Source organism: Mercenaria mercenaria, chromosome 6 (assembly GCF_021730395.1).
Source record: "Mercenaria mercenaria strain notata chromosome 6, MADL_Memer_1, whole genome shotgun sequence".
Classification (NCBI taxonomy): Eukaryota; Metazoa; Mollusca; class Bivalvia; order Venerida; family Veneridae; genus Mercenaria; species Mercenaria mercenaria.
Window position 1 is genome coordinate 23,541,739 of NC_069366.1, and position 18,097 is coordinate 23,559,835.

At 35.7% G+C, this 18,097-nt stretch overlaps 1 protein-coding gene across 2 annotated transcripts in view; it reads right to left on the minus strand.

The window, feature by feature from the left end:
- The window catches only part of LOC128557644 (uncharacterized), a 116,891-nt gene that overhangs the window by 56,293 nt on the left and 42,501 nt on the right, over positions 1-18,097 (minus strand). For both annotated transcript variants that reach the window (XM_053545413.1, XM_053545412.1), the window contains 8 exons: positions 16,491-16,580; positions 12,668-12,814; positions 10,400-10,539; positions 9,585-9,795; positions 8,970-9,056; positions 5,784-5,949; positions 2,879-3,063; positions 184-246 (listed from right to left, as the gene is read on the minus strand). In XM_053545413.1, the coding sequence (XP_053401388.1) occupies positions 184-246; positions 2,879-3,063; positions 5,784-5,949; positions 8,970-9,056; positions 9,585-9,795; positions 10,400-10,539; positions 12,668-12,814; positions 16,491-16,580 (1,089 nt within the window). The remainder of the gene's footprint in view (positions 1-183; positions 247-2,878; positions 3,064-5,783; positions 5,950-8,969; positions 9,057-9,584; positions 9,796-10,399; positions 10,540-12,667; positions 12,815-16,490; positions 16,581-18,097) is intronic.

Here is an 18,097-nt window from a genome sequence, read left to right on the forward strand (position 1 = left end):
GCATAGCATTAAAGACATGTATTCGAAATGTTCCGCAGCTGAGTATAGCATTAAAGATTTGAAGAAATAAATAATATAAAATCAAAGTGAAGCAGTTCAGTTAATTAAGTTACAAGGAATAAATGTGAAAAAAAAAATCAAAATTCAGCATCATGGTAATCAGGCATTTAAAAATATATTTACTTGTATTGGCTCTTTCTCCCATCAGTTCAAAATAGTTCTTATAAAGGACATCATATCCGGAACCTGTAGCGATAAAAATACCTTCATTATGGAAACACAAAAATATATAACAAAAGCATTTTTACAAGATGCAGAAGGATTACATTTTACAAATGGTACACTTGTATTACTCTTATATTTTTAAAAGTTATTAAACACATTTTTGCATATTTCTTCCATATTTATAACTTTATATTTAGTCCGGTGGAATGCTTTTATCTTATATATGATACGTGTAAACAAACATAGCCAATGGCACAAGGAGATAATTTGAATAATCATCATTTAGATGAATATGTAAATGTTTCACATAGGAATTGATAACAATGGATAAGTAAAGCTTCATCGAAAGAAACGCAGTTGGTCCACAGTTATTTGTTTTATGTCCTAAGTAATATATATGAGCAGCACATTGAATTAAGTCGGTCGCAAACTGATATGAAAGAGCCATAACACGGCTACTAAACGCTAGCACCACCACCAAAGTGTGGTGATAAGGAAAAGAGCTATCGATATTTCCGTGGTGAAGCTATCGCCTGTTTCTACTTGTAAACACGTGAGTATAATTTATATTTTATCTTATATTTTAATAGATAGAACTTTTTCCGAAAATCGGAGAATGTAGTGCCGTGTAACAACACTTTTACTACAGGTTGGCTGTAATTTCATTAAAATATTATGCAAATTGTGGTGCCAGGAGCTTTTCTCCCGAATCTAACAGTGGCACATATTCATATCGGCCAGCATTCGAACACCATTCCGATGAATGGACTCACTGTAAGAACATACCTGCGCATGCAGAATGGTGTAAAAATGAATTACACGTATTCCCACACACCAAAGAATAACGAAAATCTCTGTTAAAAGGAAAATCACCACTATTTTTGAAAGTGGTGGCGCTATCACTCTAGTGGAGGCGCTATACAGTAGTGGTGGCGCTGTCGTATATGTTAAGTGGCTATAATATTTAATTTATATGTATGAAAATCCCACAGCGGAGCATAATGTTGTTGTTGAAATTAAGGACTTGAATTCATAATAAAATTTCTGTCTGTTACAATGTAAATACGTGGATTTTTTTTCAATTTACATGAGCGGTCTAGCGGTGCCTCTTGATATTATCATTTACCTTTACAATGTGATAAATTTTGTTAAAAGATCCTTTGGAAGCAAGGATTGAAACCGACAAACATGACAGCAGACTTGGTTTGGTCGTGCATGAAGTGAAAGAGATATGTAACACCCTCACGTCTTCTAGCATTAAAATTTAAAAGGTTACAGTGTCTTTAAATATTTTGTGAAGATTAATTTTCTAATTCACACGTGAAGATTGATTTATCACTACTTAATTGTTCTAGAATCCCGATACTAATTTATGTATACTCTGTTTATCTATTGCAGATGGGGATTTTCAAGGGAAGAAGGAAAATGGGACTTTTTGTTACATCTAAAAGGAAGAAAAAATATTTCATAAAGTCTTGCCCTCCGATAGGAATAAGTCAAGAAAGACTTTAAATATGGAGATGTTTCAAATGATGACAATGAATATGAAGAGTTATCTGAAAATGCTAACGATCTGGAGAATTGTGAAACTGTTTTTTTATTCGTTTGGATCTCAGGAAGACTCCACTATAAATTACGGGGATAATACGACGGATTCGTTCGTTTTTAAAGAGGAATCTGAGGAGGATAGTACATGTATTGCAGATGTATTCAAAGACGTTTCACAAATACTTGAAAAAGAAAATATGAATAGCGAGTTTATAAACTCTAATCGTGTTTTCTTTCTTTAATAACACAACTCTCTGCAGGAAAATTACCAATTAGAGAATACTGGTGTTTGTTTTGTTCCGGATGCGTCAGAAGTTCGTACTACTGAATGCCGTCATAGCGCCACCACTACTGTCTAGCGCCATCACTCGATTTATAGCGCCACCACGTTTAAAAATCCTGGTATATTTCTTCTAACCCGAGATTCTATTAATCATGGTGTGTGCGTATATAATAATTAATCATTTCTACACAATTTGCATGCGCAGGTATGTTCTTACAGTGTGTTTATTACTCGGAATGGTGTTCGAATGCTGGCCGATATGAAAATGTGCCACTGTCAGGTTCGGGAGAAAAGCTCCTGGCACCACAATTTGCATAATATTTTAAAGAAATTACGTCAACCTATAGTAAAAGTGTTGTTACACGGCACTACATTCTCCGATTTTCGAAAAAATATAAGATAAAATATAAATTTTACTCACGTGTTTACAAATATAAACAGGCGATAGCTGCACCACGGAAATATCAATAGCTCTTTTCCTTATCACCACAATTTGGTGGTGGCGCTAGCGTTTAGTAGCCGTGCATAACGACACTAGATCGCTGCAAAGTGTTTTACACGGCTAACACACACACACTACCACACGCACGCGCGTGCACAAATCTGACTCGATAATTAGCGACCATGTTAATTCTTTTCACGTTTCCAGTACAAACATTTCGTGAAAAGTGAGTACGCCCTCTGGTTGCCATTTCAACAATCGTAATAGTTCCATCATTGTCTGTTGATGTCCATCAAGGAACAGGCCTTTGAACTTATCAGTTTATGAAATACAGACTTTTAGGTAACCACTATAAAATGAAATAGAAATAGTGCCTTTACCCGAGACTTTGCCATAGCAGTGTACACCAGCATGTTCGTAGATACTACAATCATGATATCCCCATCCTGCGTGACTGCACTCCTCCAAACTGTTCTCAGTGCCACGGCAATACAATTCATCCAACCAGATTTTTGTATTTGAGTAGCCGTAATAAGACTTAATTGTGTAATCAACATAGTCAGTCCTTTTAAAAGATATAACACAAGTGGGATTTTTAATTCAATATTAGATTAGACAAGTTGCTACTATTATAAATGTCACTGACAGTTTGTATAGCAAGAATGTTACAGACCAGACCTACAGAATGACCTTTAGCCTGCCTTTTAGCAATTTTCTTTCGGGAAATGGAATTTGTATTCATAAAGACAAAGAAGGTCCTATGTTGTAGTGTATTTTTCACATTCTTATTTCGTATGATCACTTTTTGCTTGCACAAGACTGTCTTGACATGATCTCTATTTAAATTGTTTACACACGAAGATTCTAAGAAATACGCAGCATTGAATAAATAATACATACAAAGGAAAAAATTCAGCGAAACACCCTGTTGCAATTCAAGAACTGCACATTGTCCATTAGTATGTTTGGATGTTCGTTTTGCATACCTCTATATTCACACACACTTTTCAAATATTTTGACGCAAACGTTCACGAAAACAAGGCATTGTTTCGCCTGCAGGGCTCATATTCTTATCACTTGGATCAGATAACAAAATTATTGTAAATTTGTATCATGAAACTTTCGATGATCTGAAATATTTCAAACCATTCGTTCTTGTTACAGAAGGGTCAATTATCGTATCACTGTCCATGGATTAAATAGTCTGTATTATAAAGTTCTTCTTAAACAACGAAGTAAGATCATTTTAAGCATTTATTTCTTTATTTCCTCGCGTGTAATCACGTTACGAATAAATGGTCAAGTAAGCACACTCTACCACCAATTACACTTAGTTCGACAAGCTTCTGACACAATCTGACCTTATTTCAACCTTGTATTGTATCACTGCTTAGAATTTCTATAAAGAGTTTACTAAAATTTTGTAATGTAATGTGATCTATTCCTAGTCGCGTGACTCTATGTAATGTTTGCATTTCATGCCAAGCTGATCCTAACTGACTTGATTACTTTTACAGTACCGAGCGTAGGTCATTAGAAGTCTTTTAGACTTGGACTCAGTGTTGCCATTAAATTGCTTTAGACTTAGACTTACTATGATTACAATACCGAGTGCCGGTCATTAAAATTGCTTTAGACTTGGACTTACTACGGTTACAGTACCGAGTTCCGGTCATTAAAATTGCTTTAGACTTGAACTTACTATGGTTAAAGTACCGAGTACCGGTCATTAAAATTGCTTTAGACTTGGACTAAGTGTTAAAGTACTGACTGCCGGTCATTAAAGTTACTACAGAATTGGACTCAGTTTTGTAAAAATTCTGAGAGTCTGTCAAAAAATTGTTCTAGCCTTGTAATCCATTTTGTTACAGTACCGAGTGTCGGTCATTAAAATTGCTTTAGACTTGGACTCAGTGTTGCTACAGTAGTGACTGCATGCCGGCCAGTAAAATTGCTCCATAAATTATTATATCAGATTGATATAGCGCCCTTTTCATGATAAACACGTTCAAAGGCGCTTTACAGCAACTGCACCCACACAAGGCGCGAAATCATCCTCTGTACAGACACAGAGCGATCTGACCAGAGGGTCAGAGTGAGAAATAGCCCCCAGAACAAACAGAGAGAACTTTTCAGATACAGACGTGTTCGGCTAACTTAGCCTAGCTCTTTTCGAATAGACAGTCTGATTCTTTAACGTGCCCGATGTATAGCACCGATACACGCGAAGCCGTCTTTCCTGGGAAGAACCTGTACAGGCCTCTAGTTAGGTGGGAGACACTCAAGAGCATCTCAGAAATTTCCAGTGCCTGGACCGGGATTCGAACCCCGGACCTCTGGATTGACAGTCAAGCGTGTTACCACTAGACCACCGGCCCACAATGGACCAAGTGTTGTAAAAATACTGAGTGTCAGTCACAAAAATTGCTCTAGACTTGGTCTCGGTGTTGTAACAGTACCGGTGTCGGTCATTACAATTGCTCCAGACTTGGACTCAGTTTTGTTACAGTACCAAGCGTCGGCCATTAAAATTGTTTTAGACCTGGACTGAGTTTTGTTGGAGTGAGTGTCGGTCATTAAAATTACTCCAGACTTGAGTCTTAGTTTTTTAACGATACCGAATGTCGGTCAATAAAACTGCTTTAGACCTGGACTGAGTTTTGTTACAGTACTGGGCGTCGGCGTCGGCCATTAATAATGCTTAAGGTTTGGACTCAGTTTTGTTACAGTACAGAATGGCGGCCATTAAAATTACCCAAGACTTGCAACCAGTGATATGGCAGTACCGATTGTCGGTATTAAAATTGCTCTAAACTTTGTCACAGTTTTGTTTATATTTCTGGTCCTTAGTTCACTCAGTGTTTCACAGAATTCTAACTGAGCGGATGTAATGGCGTGTGAGCGATGTTGCACATTTAAATACCCATTAACAAGTTCAATCAATTGAAATAAAGCGATATTTTGTAAATTTTATTTATTTTTTTTTTTTCAGTTTGGAGTTGTTTTTTTATTGAAATTTACATGCTATTCAACATTTCGCAACCGGTACTTTCAATATGTTATCAAAATATTATGAAAATAATAATATTAAAGTCATGGTGTCATTTAAAACTATGGCATTGTTAGTCAGAGTATTTAAGACGAAACACGTATTTCCAAATACATTCTCTCCAGAAAATTGCTTTCAGAGAAACTTTATAACTAATATGCGCTTAGTACATGTAGGTAATAAAAAGCACCACAATGAACCTTAAATGGACAGAATTAATTTGAATATTACTTACGGATATCCGAGCTGTCTACAGATTACTTTTGCATCTTGGATACCAAATGAATCATCGCAAACACGACCCCACAATCCATTGTGATAAACTTCCACAGCACCACTACTTTCGTCCGGGCCGTCCACAAGCCGGATATTTTTATTGCTAGTATGAACGCCGCTTCCATCTGAAATAATTGTTTTCATCATAATCGTTAATTACATAAATGCAAAGGCACACTTTCAGTATGTTGCATGTTAAGACTAGATACGAATACACCTCTTTCTTTGTTAGGTATTGTCAACTAAACACGTTATAGTTTATCTGATGCCAACTAAAAGGTAAAACAAGAGCGCCGCCAAGCGGGGCAATATACGCCCGAAGGCTTACCTCATAGGATGGGAGCAAAATCTTAAGAACTTGACTGTTGTAGCCCCAAAGACTGGAACAACAAAAGGAAAACTTCAAAAAACAAATCTAAGTCCACAAAAAAAAATATTCAAAGTCTACAAAAAACCCTTATCAGGTACAGGTATGTAAAAATACACCTTAAAATTGGAGGTACCATCCATGTTGTACCACAGATAAGTGGTCTCGGTTTTTCTCTACGGCCAATAATAAAAAAGTTTCAAAATAAGCTATTTATAGTAACATAAAAGGGAAGTAATTCAAAAAAAAATATTGTAAGTACAAAAAAGAGATCTGCCAAATAAAAACAAGAGCACTGCAATGCAGAGCAATATACACAAAGTAAAGTCATATTTGACCTTTGACCTTTAAGTGTGACCTTGACCTTGAAGCGAGTCATCCGGAACATGCGCTCTGCACATCGTTACAATGTGGTGAACATTTCTGCCAAGTTTCTTTGAAATCCTTCCAGCAGTTCAAGACTTACAGAGCGGACATGAAACAAACTGATATGACTTTTGACCCCTAAGTGTGACCTTGACCTTGAAGCAAGTCATCCGAAACATACGCTTTGCATGTCGTCTTGGTGTGGTGAACATTTGTGTCAAGTTTCTTTGAAATCCTTCAAGGGGTTCAAGAGTTACAGAGCGGACACGAAACAAACTGATATGACTTTTGACTCCTAAGTGTGACCTTGACCTTGAAGTGAGACATCCAAAACATGCGCTCTGCACATCGTCTCGGTGTGGTGAACATTTGTGTAAAGTTTCCTTGAAATCCTTCAAGGGGTTCAAGAGTTACAGAGCGGATACGAAATTGCTAACGAACAGACGGACAGACGGACGGACAGACGGACACCAGCGTCATAACATAATACGTCCCTTTGGGCGTATAAAAATCTTTAAAGTCAACTAAACTGTAAAATAAGATATGGTGTAATCTAGACTGTAAAAGAAAACCTAACCTTACCTAAACTGTACAAAACTTATGACATTCTCATTCATGAACTCCCCTGAGTTACAGTGGAACCTAAAACGTCAATATTTTTCCATATTGACGTTCAAATTCCATATCGGTGCGTGACGTTATTTGTGACGTCAGTTTCATGAATGCCGTCGCGTTTAAAGTTCTTTAACGACGATATTTTCAATTTTACTCCGTCTAAAGAACAAATTTGTATCATTTATATATTATTATAAGTGTAGTATGTGTATGTAATAAAAAGATTATTAGATTTGCATCGAGAAATATGCACTCGTTCTTCCGCGGAATGATCTTGCGCTCCTAAAGTTGCGCAATATTTCCGCTGAAGAACTCGTGCATATTTATCGATACAAATCTAATGATCTATAAATATAACGTCACTAGACTGTAAAAGGCCATATGACGTCAACTAAATTGTAAAAGAACATATATAACTAAACTGTAAAGCAAAACATGACGTCATCTGGACTATAAAGAACATATGACGTTTATTAAACTAAAAAAAGAATACACGATGTCAACTAAAATGTAAAAGAACAATTTATATCAGCTGAAACATGAAACGAACATCAAACGCCAACTAAAACGTAAAAAATCTTACGTCAGCTGAAAGATCATTTGAGTTTTAGTGAAAAGTTAAAGATCGTCTGCAGATACCTACAATGCACAAAATCAAAATGTGAAAGTACATCTGAAGTCAGTTCAAATGTAAAAGAACAGTTGACGTCAACTTAAACTGCTATTGATAAATTAAATATACAAAAGTATTTCTACATATATACATGCCACTTCTACTTAGAAAATATTTTATCCAGTCACTTGCAGTATTTTCGACCCGATATCAGGGTGCCGTATATCTTTCTTGATATACCGTCAAGTCACACGTGACCAGTGATATACGGTCAGTTGATCATGTGACCTTATGATCGATATTGTTGTCATAAGAAAGTTTGCATTGAAACCATCACCATTGTGTTGGAAATGTCCGAACTAAGAAAATGAGTGGTCAAATAATGAGCTTTTATTAAAAAACGAAGAAGTTATTGCGATTTTGTCGGTAATTATGTCATTATAATATAATTATAAGTGACGACATTACGAATATGACGTCATAAAAACGGTTGTCGCACACTTTTTTGTAAAATAAATTGCCAAATATCGGAAAATGAAGTAATGACAAGATAAATAGAATAATAGGTTAGTGCCTATGATGGAGAAAGTTTATCTGGCGAGGTGGAGGAGGTTATCGGGTGATGAAAAGGCCTAATAACACACACGGGTGAATTGAGAATCTTGAACAAGTTACGAAAGGGAGATTTGCATCGCTCCCCGGAAGTTTATCACAACTTCTAGATTAACTTTTAGTAAATGGTAGACTAGAATGAAACAATAGCATGAATAGATGTGAAGTAAATCAAAGAAAGGAAAAAATACTTGTTGCATCGCTCGCTTTGTGCGTAACACCATTTTTCAACGGTTGCCATGGTAACTTATAAACAAGTGATCCTAGATTATTAGTCAGTAATGTTTCTTCTCATACGAAACTGCTTCTTTATAAGAATCAGAGAAGCAGGTGTACTCTCTTCTTTTAAATAATCACTCACCTTTGTATTTGTAGCTTCCAATTGTTCCTACCGATTCAAGGTCGTCTTTGTGACAGTAATGTGTGTGACGGTAGTGTGTGTGACGATAGTGTGTGTGACGGTAGTGTGTGTGACGATAGTGTGTGTGACGGTAGTGTGTGTGACGGTAGTGTGTTTTTCTGATTAAGCAAAATAGTTTTTGATATTTACATGACACTAGATTTTAGCATACCTTCAAAAAACTTCCAGTATAATGGACCACCTGCACTAGTTTTCCACCCGCACTGCGATAACTCTTCTGCACACGTCACTACTGGATCTGCATGATCAATTGAATAGTCATTAACTTCTGATTTCGAACGAGTCGATGTTTTGTTTGAAGGCAAATATAATTACTGTTTCCATGAATGTTTTCATAAAATATTTTTGCTTACACAACCTTGAATGCTTTAAACCGAAAATCATTTTCAATTTCTTAAGCTATTTAGTCTTCAAGACGTCTTAAAGCGACACAAGTTTCAAACTCATATATATATATATTGCAAGCAATGGAACATTCAGACGTCTATTAATGGTCACTCAATGTATATAAAATGTATTTATAGTTCAAGGAAATTCATTTTGTTTGATATCAATACAAAATGCACCGTCGAAAAATGAGTTTCGTTCTGAAAATGAACAAAAGATTTTAGATATGTTGTAAAGTACATGACTGGGACTTGTGTCATTATTATCTTATCTCTAGCAGACGAAATGTCTACAACAATAAAATTAACAAAATTTGCTGCATAATTGTTTCTTTTTTGTAGAAACTTACAAAAGTAAATCTATATATACATATACATACGTGGACACCCGCTGGTCATAAGTTTCACATTGTCTATCGCAATATATCCTCCCAGTCCTTTCCCATGTGTTGCTTTGAATGCGATTTTAAAGCTACTAGTTGAGTCAATATCGCCAGGAAGCTGCACGCACTTCCCAAACCACCGGTCACCATAGCTACCGTCTTGAGTAAGAAGTGTCGAGTGTAATCTGTCCTTCTCATAAAGCAGTACCTGAAACATAGACAGCTTCCGGCTTGCACAGCACAAAGGTTTGAAAATGCTAAGGTGTTTAGCCTTCAGACATGCATAATTTAGCTCCATGGGATGAAATCGTGCATTCATATCACACTTACAAAAGTCAACTAGCGTATTATCCGTATAAGCAAGACATTTCCGTTAAAAAAGTTTTTTTATACTTCAAATAAAACATAAATCTAAAAGATCTGGAGTGTGCGTGAAAAACCTATTTTATTTCTAAGATCACGCTTTAACTTTTTGGAAATGTTTTAATTTTATGGACTACCTCTTGATACAAAAGTTGAAAAGTAATTAACTCAGATACATAAAAGAAAAAAAAACAACAGCATCAAAACTTTTCTTCTAAAGAATTGGAAGTTTGGGTGAAATGTCATTCGGAATTATCACATGCAGTAATAAAAATACTTTCATATCGATACCTTTAATGTAAGCTTGTTTAAAAAAGACATACTTTCATACAATTTTAATTACATCTATAGTTCTAGAAAAAGGAGACTAGATAATATTCTTGAAAAATATGTCTTAAACCATAATACGTTTCCCTTGTTTTGCTTACACAAAATAAAACGTGTTTTACCTCGAGCTTCCCTCCGTCTTCTTCATTCATTTGGTACATAAAGTTGACAGCTGTAATGTCATCAAGGTTGGGTACCGCAAAACTGATAACAGCCTCGTCATCTTCGTTTGCAAATGTGGAGTTGGCCACCATAAAACGACCTAAATGTTTTTAATACTATATTGAATGTTAGGTCAACGATAGAAGACTTGTGTTTAGCCTGATACAGGTTTAAAATAAAATCAAAAACAAAAACAAGAGGGCGAAGATGGCCCTAGGTCGCTCACCCGAGAAACAACACACCATAACAGTGTAATCATGTTTGACCTAGGGATTTCATGAAAACAAATATTCTGGCCAATTTCCATTAGAATTGGACCAAAAAGTGGTCTCTTGAGTTTAAACACGTATTTTATTTGATTTGACCTAGTGACCTAGTTTTTGATGCCAGATGACCCATATTCACAATTGACTTAGATTTCATCAAGGCAATCATTCTGATCAAATTTTATGAAGATCAATTGAAAAATACAACTTTTATCGCATACACAGGGTTTTTCTTTGCGTTGACCTAGTAACCTACTTTTTGACCAAAGATGACCCATATTCAAACTTGACCTAGATTTCATCAAGGCAATCATACTGACCAAATTTCATGAAGATCAATTGAAAAATACAGCCTCTATCGAATTCACAAGGTTTTTCTTTGATTTGACCTAGTGACCTACTTTTTGACCCCAGATGACCCATCATCTAACTTGACCTAGATTTCATCAATGCAATCATTTTGACCAAATTTCATGAAGATCTATTGAAAAATATAGCCTCTATCGCATACATAATGTTTTTCTTTGATTTGACCTAGTTTTTGACCCCAGATCACCCATCATAAAATTTGACCTAGATTTTATCAATGCAATCATTCTGACCAAATTTCATGAAAATCAATTGAAAAATACAGCCTCTATCGCATACTCAAGGTTTTTCTTTGATTTTAACCTAGTGACCTAGTTTTTGATCCCAGATGACCCATTCAAACTCAAACTAGATTTTATCAAGGTTATCATTCTGACCAAATTTCATGAAAAATAAACTGAAAACTACAGCCTCTATCGCATATACAAGTGTTTTCCTTCATTTGACCTAGTGACCTTGTTTTTGACTCCAGATGACCCATTTTCAAATTCGGCCTAGATTTTATAAAGGTAACAGATTAAAATTCATGAAGATCAACTGAAAAATACAGCCTCTATAGCACACACAAGGGTTTTTCTTGATTTGACCTAGTGACCTAGTTTTTGATCCCAGATGACCCATTTTCAAACTCGGCCTAGATTTTATCAAGGTAATCATTCTGACCAAAATTCATGAAGATCAACTGAAAAATACAGCCTCTATCGCATACACAAGGTTTTTTCTTGATTTGACCTAGTGACCTAGTTTTTGACCGTAGATAGCCCATTTTCAAACTCGTCCTAGATTTTATCAAGGATATCATTCTGACCAAATTTCATGAAGATCAGTTGAAAACAAAACAGCCCTTATCGCATACAAAAGGTTTTCCTTGATTTGATCTAGTGACCTAGTTTTTGATCCCAGATGACCCATTTTCAAACTCGACCTAAATTTTATCAAGGCAATCATACTGACTAAATTTCATGAAGATCAATTGAAAAATACAGCCTCTATCGCATACACAAGTTTTTTCCTTGAATTGACCAAGTGACCTAGTTTTTGACCCCAGATGACCCATTTTTAAACTCGGCCTAAATTTCATAAAGGTTACCATTCTGACCAAATTTCATGAAAATCAGTTGAAAAGTACTGCTTCTATCGCATACACAAGCTAAATGTTGACGGACGACATACAGACGACAGACGCCGGACATCGAGCGATCAGAAAAACTCACCTGAGCATTGCTCGTGTGAGCTAAAAATGTATCTGTAACCACAGTATTCATGTGGCCATAATTCATAAGAGCCGCGCCATGAGAAAACCAACAAAGTGGCTTTGCGACCAGCATGGATCCAGACTAGCCTGCGCATCCGCGCAATCTGGTCAGGATCCATGCTGTTCGCTTTCAAAGCCTATTGCAATTAGAGAAACTGTTAGCGAACAGCATGGATCCTGACCAGACTGCGCGGATGCTCAGGCTTGTCTGGATCCATGCTGGTCGCAAAGGCAGTATGTTGGTTTTCTCATGGTTTGGCTCATATATATATTTATACATATAAGCATACATGTTGTTGTTGTTTTTATGTACTGAAAATAACCGTGGAAACTCGTACCATCAGCTTTTTGTATCCGACTGTATGTTCTGTTACTTTGCCACATCCAGGTGTACGAATGTTTTGTCCTGTCACATGAAACACATTCTACAGACATTCCGCAAGATCTTGGTCTGTCAAAGTCGCACATACCGTCTAGAAGGCTCTCTGGAAAAGGAAAGGTGCATCTCTTTTAGTGTAATTTTTGTCAATGTAAAGAATAAACCTACTAATAATGACATTATGTCAAAGATATGCCTTATTTACATTACAAGACTCAGTTTTTTCAGCACAATCTATAATTATATGCTTGGTATATTGGACCATAATTCTGTTCATTCCACAAGGTACTGTTATATGTACCTGGTATGTGGGATCATTCTTTCAGTAAAAATATGAGCCGTGCCATGAGAAAACAAACATAGTGGCTTTGCGACCAGCATAAATCCAGACCAGCCTGTGCATCCATACTGTTCGCTGACGGTTTCTCTAATTGCAATAGGTTTTGAAAGTGAACAGCATGGATCCTGACCAGACTGCGCAGGTTGGTATGAATCCATGCTGGTCGCAAAGTCACTATGCTGGTTTTCTCATGGCGTGGCTTAATTATCATTTTTATTTTTTCACTGGTAGCTCTATGGAATTTGAATGAGAAACAAGCAAATTCGATGAATTGGAATCCCCCGCCGAAAGGGTCAGAGTTGAGGAACGGCAAAAAAAATATATCCAGCAAAAAGTTAAGAATGTTACCAAGAAGCAAATAATTTCATTAGTCAAAATCAAATTAAAAGAAAATGAATGGTTTGTCTGGGTGGGGCTGGGGTGGGGGGGGGGGGACCAAGGTAAGGTGGTGACCAGGTGTAGGTACACAACATCACATGTTTATAATAAATGTTCATGGAAAAGAATGAAAGAAGTTTAATGAAATTCTTCCAATTGGTTGGTTTGTTATGTACAGATCTGTGGATTTTTAAACAATTAAAGGGCAATAACTATATGGAAAATTGACCAATCGAAAAAAACCTTGAAGGGCATCGTCGCAGTATCTTGGTTCATGTCTGTTTCAAGTTTGATGAAATTCTACCTGCTAGTTACTGAGAAATGGCTGCAGACGGACATTTTTCATTAAATCAAGGGCAATAACTCTGACGGAAATTGACCTATCAAAAAAAAAACTTGACGGGCATCAGCACAGTATCTTGGTTCATGTCTACTTCAAATTTGATGAAATTCTACCTGTTAGTTACTGAGAAATAGCTGCAGACGGACATTTTTTATTAAATCAAGGGCAATAACTCTGAGGGAAATTGACCAATCAAAAAAAAAACTTGACGGGCATCATCGCAGTATGTTGGTTCATGTTTATTTCAAGTTTCATGAAATTCTACCAAGTAGTTACTGAGAAATGGCTGCGGACGGACGGACGGACGGACGGACGGACTGACGGACTGACGGACGGACAACGCCATTTCAATACCCCCCTCCCGATTTCATCGGCGGGGGATAATAATACGAAATATAAATAACAGAAAATTCCTAGCTTTTGCAAAATATTCTTCAGTAAAGGTACAGATGTATAGAAATACTAACAGGATCATAAATATATACATTCTATCATAATAAAATGTAAAAGAAAACAGGAAACGTAATAGAACTAGAGCTATTTGAAGATTTTTTTTCTAGAAAGATATCCTGACGTCACGCCATTATGACGTCAAGATGCGATGTACGTGACGCTTCGCCTCAAACTAGATATTATATGGTTAAAAATACATAAAACAAACAGTGTAAGATCGAAATATATTTCACTCGTAATTTATATTTCACCATAATTTACATTATCATGAGTGGCGCATTACATTATAATGTTCACTCGGTGAAATATGTAGAGGATATTTGTTTGGTCTGAGTGAATATGGATTCTAACACGATCCGATTCATTATCCTAAACAGTGAATTAGTTATATATTCTTGCATAAAAACTGCTTTTTTTCACTGGATCCGCCCATGTATTAACGGGAGAAAAATCGTGTGCAAACAAGGCAGTTCAAGTGCTGTTAATACATGATTTTTATTTTTAAATGCTTTGCCAGGGACGTACATGTATTTCTCCGCAGACTGACATCTGATATCTGCGTCTTGTTTCTTCCATAATAACGTTTCTTGTAGCATAAAAGATGCAATGTTCTGTTGTACCAGTCACCAACGCAAAATTCACTGCCCCCAGCAATATTCGTACTCGCTTCTTCCCTTGTTTAGATCTACTCCCCTTTTTGGAACTCAGCGTCGTTTCAGTTTTTGTAGAACGTGCATGTTTAAGAATCGCCTGTAACTTGTGCGATTGTTTGTTTTTAGGAATCATATTTATGAATTTGGTATCAGTCGGTATGTTTTTACCTTATTTTTGGAAGAATTTATATAAACAGCTTGAAAGCTTGACAATACGTTCGTACTCATTCGTACTCCAACTGTGTCCGTACTCAATATAACTCGAATGTAAAGTTATTATTCTTGAAATTGTGCTCAAGTTTACCAAATTGTGAAGTTATATGAACAGTTATTGGTAATTTCATGTTAGTAATAATGAGAGGTAAAAGAAATCGTGTAAAAGCCTTCAGGATGTGCTTTTGATAGTGTTATTTCTGGGCCCTGGATAAGGATACTTAAAACATGTTTACCGTTTCCAAAAACAACAGAATGGTAATTAAATTACATATGAAAGCAATACATTTGGTCGTCGGGTAAGGTTTTTTTAAGCAAGTATAGCGACATTTAACGTTTGTTTTGTGTATTAACGTCTGAAGAAGCACTTGGGATATATTTGTGATCTCGACCTTCGGTCTCGGTCACAAACAATCCCCCGGGCTTCCGCAGACGTGAATACACCAAAAACGTGTATTATCCCTACAACATTTTTTTTGACGTCACAATTATTGCGTCATAGCGTCAAACGGTATAGCGACGCGCTGGAAAAGAAACCAATGGAAAACTGGCAAATATTTAATGAATGTCGTCAAGGATTACTTTAAAATCCTTTATAACGTGTTAGAATCGAAATAATATATCTAATTTAGTGATTTGCTCTTGAATAAAATCATTGTTTGTCGTTCAGATGGGTATTATTATATCACTCGGGCTGCGCCCTCGTGATATAATTCCTTCTTGCTGAATTTCGAACAATGATTTATTCAGCAAGAAATCACTAAATGAGATATATTATTTCTGAAATATATCTCACTGGGAAGCGAGAAATTTCAAATATTTTCATGGTCTAGCACGAGTGAGAATGTGAACATTTTCTCACTTTGAGGTGGAATATATTCCATATTCACTCAAAACAAACAAAGTTTCTTTTTATTTTATCCTTAATTACGTTGAGATATGCATTTTGCGACAAATGTTAATCTCAGCGTGGAAAACATGACGTCAGACGTGTTGTGACTTTAGAAAGACGCATACGACATAAAGTTCCATTTTTTTATTCCTTGCTGCGCTGCATAACGTTGTGAAATTCTCATTAAGTAAAATAATTTGAATTGAGAAATATACTATAAAGGACGAAGTGCGACTACAATTTTCACCCTGTCTTAAGCAAATAATTAAATATTTATACACAATGTACAAGAAGATCGGCAAAGCTAGATCTGTATCATTTACAATGAATGATACGTAGTGAGCGATACGGATTATATCTCACTATTAAAACACAATATTTCATCAGTTAGTATAAAATAAATTACCATCTTACACTAAAACAAACAAATATCCTCTGTATACTAGGTTACTTAATTTATACTGTGACTTTTCTGATATAGTTACAATGTGAAAATTATGAAAGTATTACCTGCACATAGTCCATCAGTGAGCAGAATTTCGTCTGCAGCTACAGTGGAGCTTGCACTTGGCCCACGTTTAGCTGTGAATACTAGTGAGTCTACAGCAAAAGTGAAATATGTAAATAAGAAGTCAACTATCTTTAAGCTATAGTTTCCCTCGACTGTACTTATATTGTTAGTGAATTTTCTATATGGTATTTTATTTAAGATGCAGTTGTTTTATAAACTGTATGATATTTATGTATTTCTTCTAAATGTAATATTTGCCCAGATATTAGACAAGTATAACTATAGACAGCTCAGTCTGTCCCATCTATTATAGTACCTTACTCGTTTATTACAAGATTATGACAGCATTAAAACAAACATCTTGACGCAACCCATGTTTGGCCATTTTTGAGACACTAAATAATTGCAAATTATGATACTAAATAATTATAATATTGTTATAAATATTAACAATAATAGTTTTGTAAGAGTTCGAGTTCACATGAACATTTTTTCCCGATCAATTTTCACTTTTTTATCCGTTTTCCTTTTTATTCCCATTTTCTTCGTTCCTTTCTATAAAGATTTGCATTTACATGCAAGCCTTTATTCAACATTTTTTTTCATATAATTTTCTACTCGTACATTAATCTAAAAAGGCAAAGGAATACTTCGAAATCTCTGCAATACACATTAGATTATCACAGTGAACAAGTGTGTGAAGTTCCATTCCATTTTCATAAGTAGATACTGTAATACCGGCTCACATGCATCGGAACGCCGACGCTATCGAATGCAATACCTCTACCTTATCTCCGAAAAGCCAAGAAAAAAACCAAATTGCATTCAGATTATGTCAGCAATTGCCAGTGTTTATCGGCAGTAGTGGAAACCTTTCCCTAATGCGTGTCCTTTTTGGATGTTATATATTTAGAAATAACCACGGTCACATTCAAAGATGGAGCTTTGCCTGTAGTTAACCGGAAGAATAGGGCATTAAACTATCAACATTCAATTTCTATTGAAAAAAACTGAAATAATTAATTAGATATTTCTAGAAGTTAAGTTTGAATAAACTAGTGAAAAGCAAGACATGAATGAATGTTATTGATGTAAATATTAGTTAATGTTTACAAACGTTCCAGTTTCTTTTGGAATTATTCTCTTATGTTACAAGATCCAATGAAATTAAAGCTGTATCAATCTTTCCTAGCGAGGTAAATAAAGATATCTTATACAAAATTTCATTTCTTTTGATATTTTCTAGGGAAAAATTATTTTCTAGAGGTAAATAATTATCTCCTCTCAGTCTCTGTAAAGTACGTCGGAGACAACAAAATGAACAACGCATCTGCCATTAGTTCTCTGTACATTTCTCAAACACTTCGTGCACCGATTTACTTAGACTTACTGTGTAGATAACGCACACACTTTTGCAGTTGGACGAAATGCTTGAGAAAAGTACTTAGACTTAATAATGATTGCTGAAGTTTTGCATGGAGTAAAGAGCTCTTATTTCTGTACTGGACACTCTTTATCTTATGAAAATCCGTCAAGTAAGAAGCCAAATATAGGCAGAATGCTACTTGAATCGGGGCATTTTCTCCGCGTGCACGGTATCCAAAAG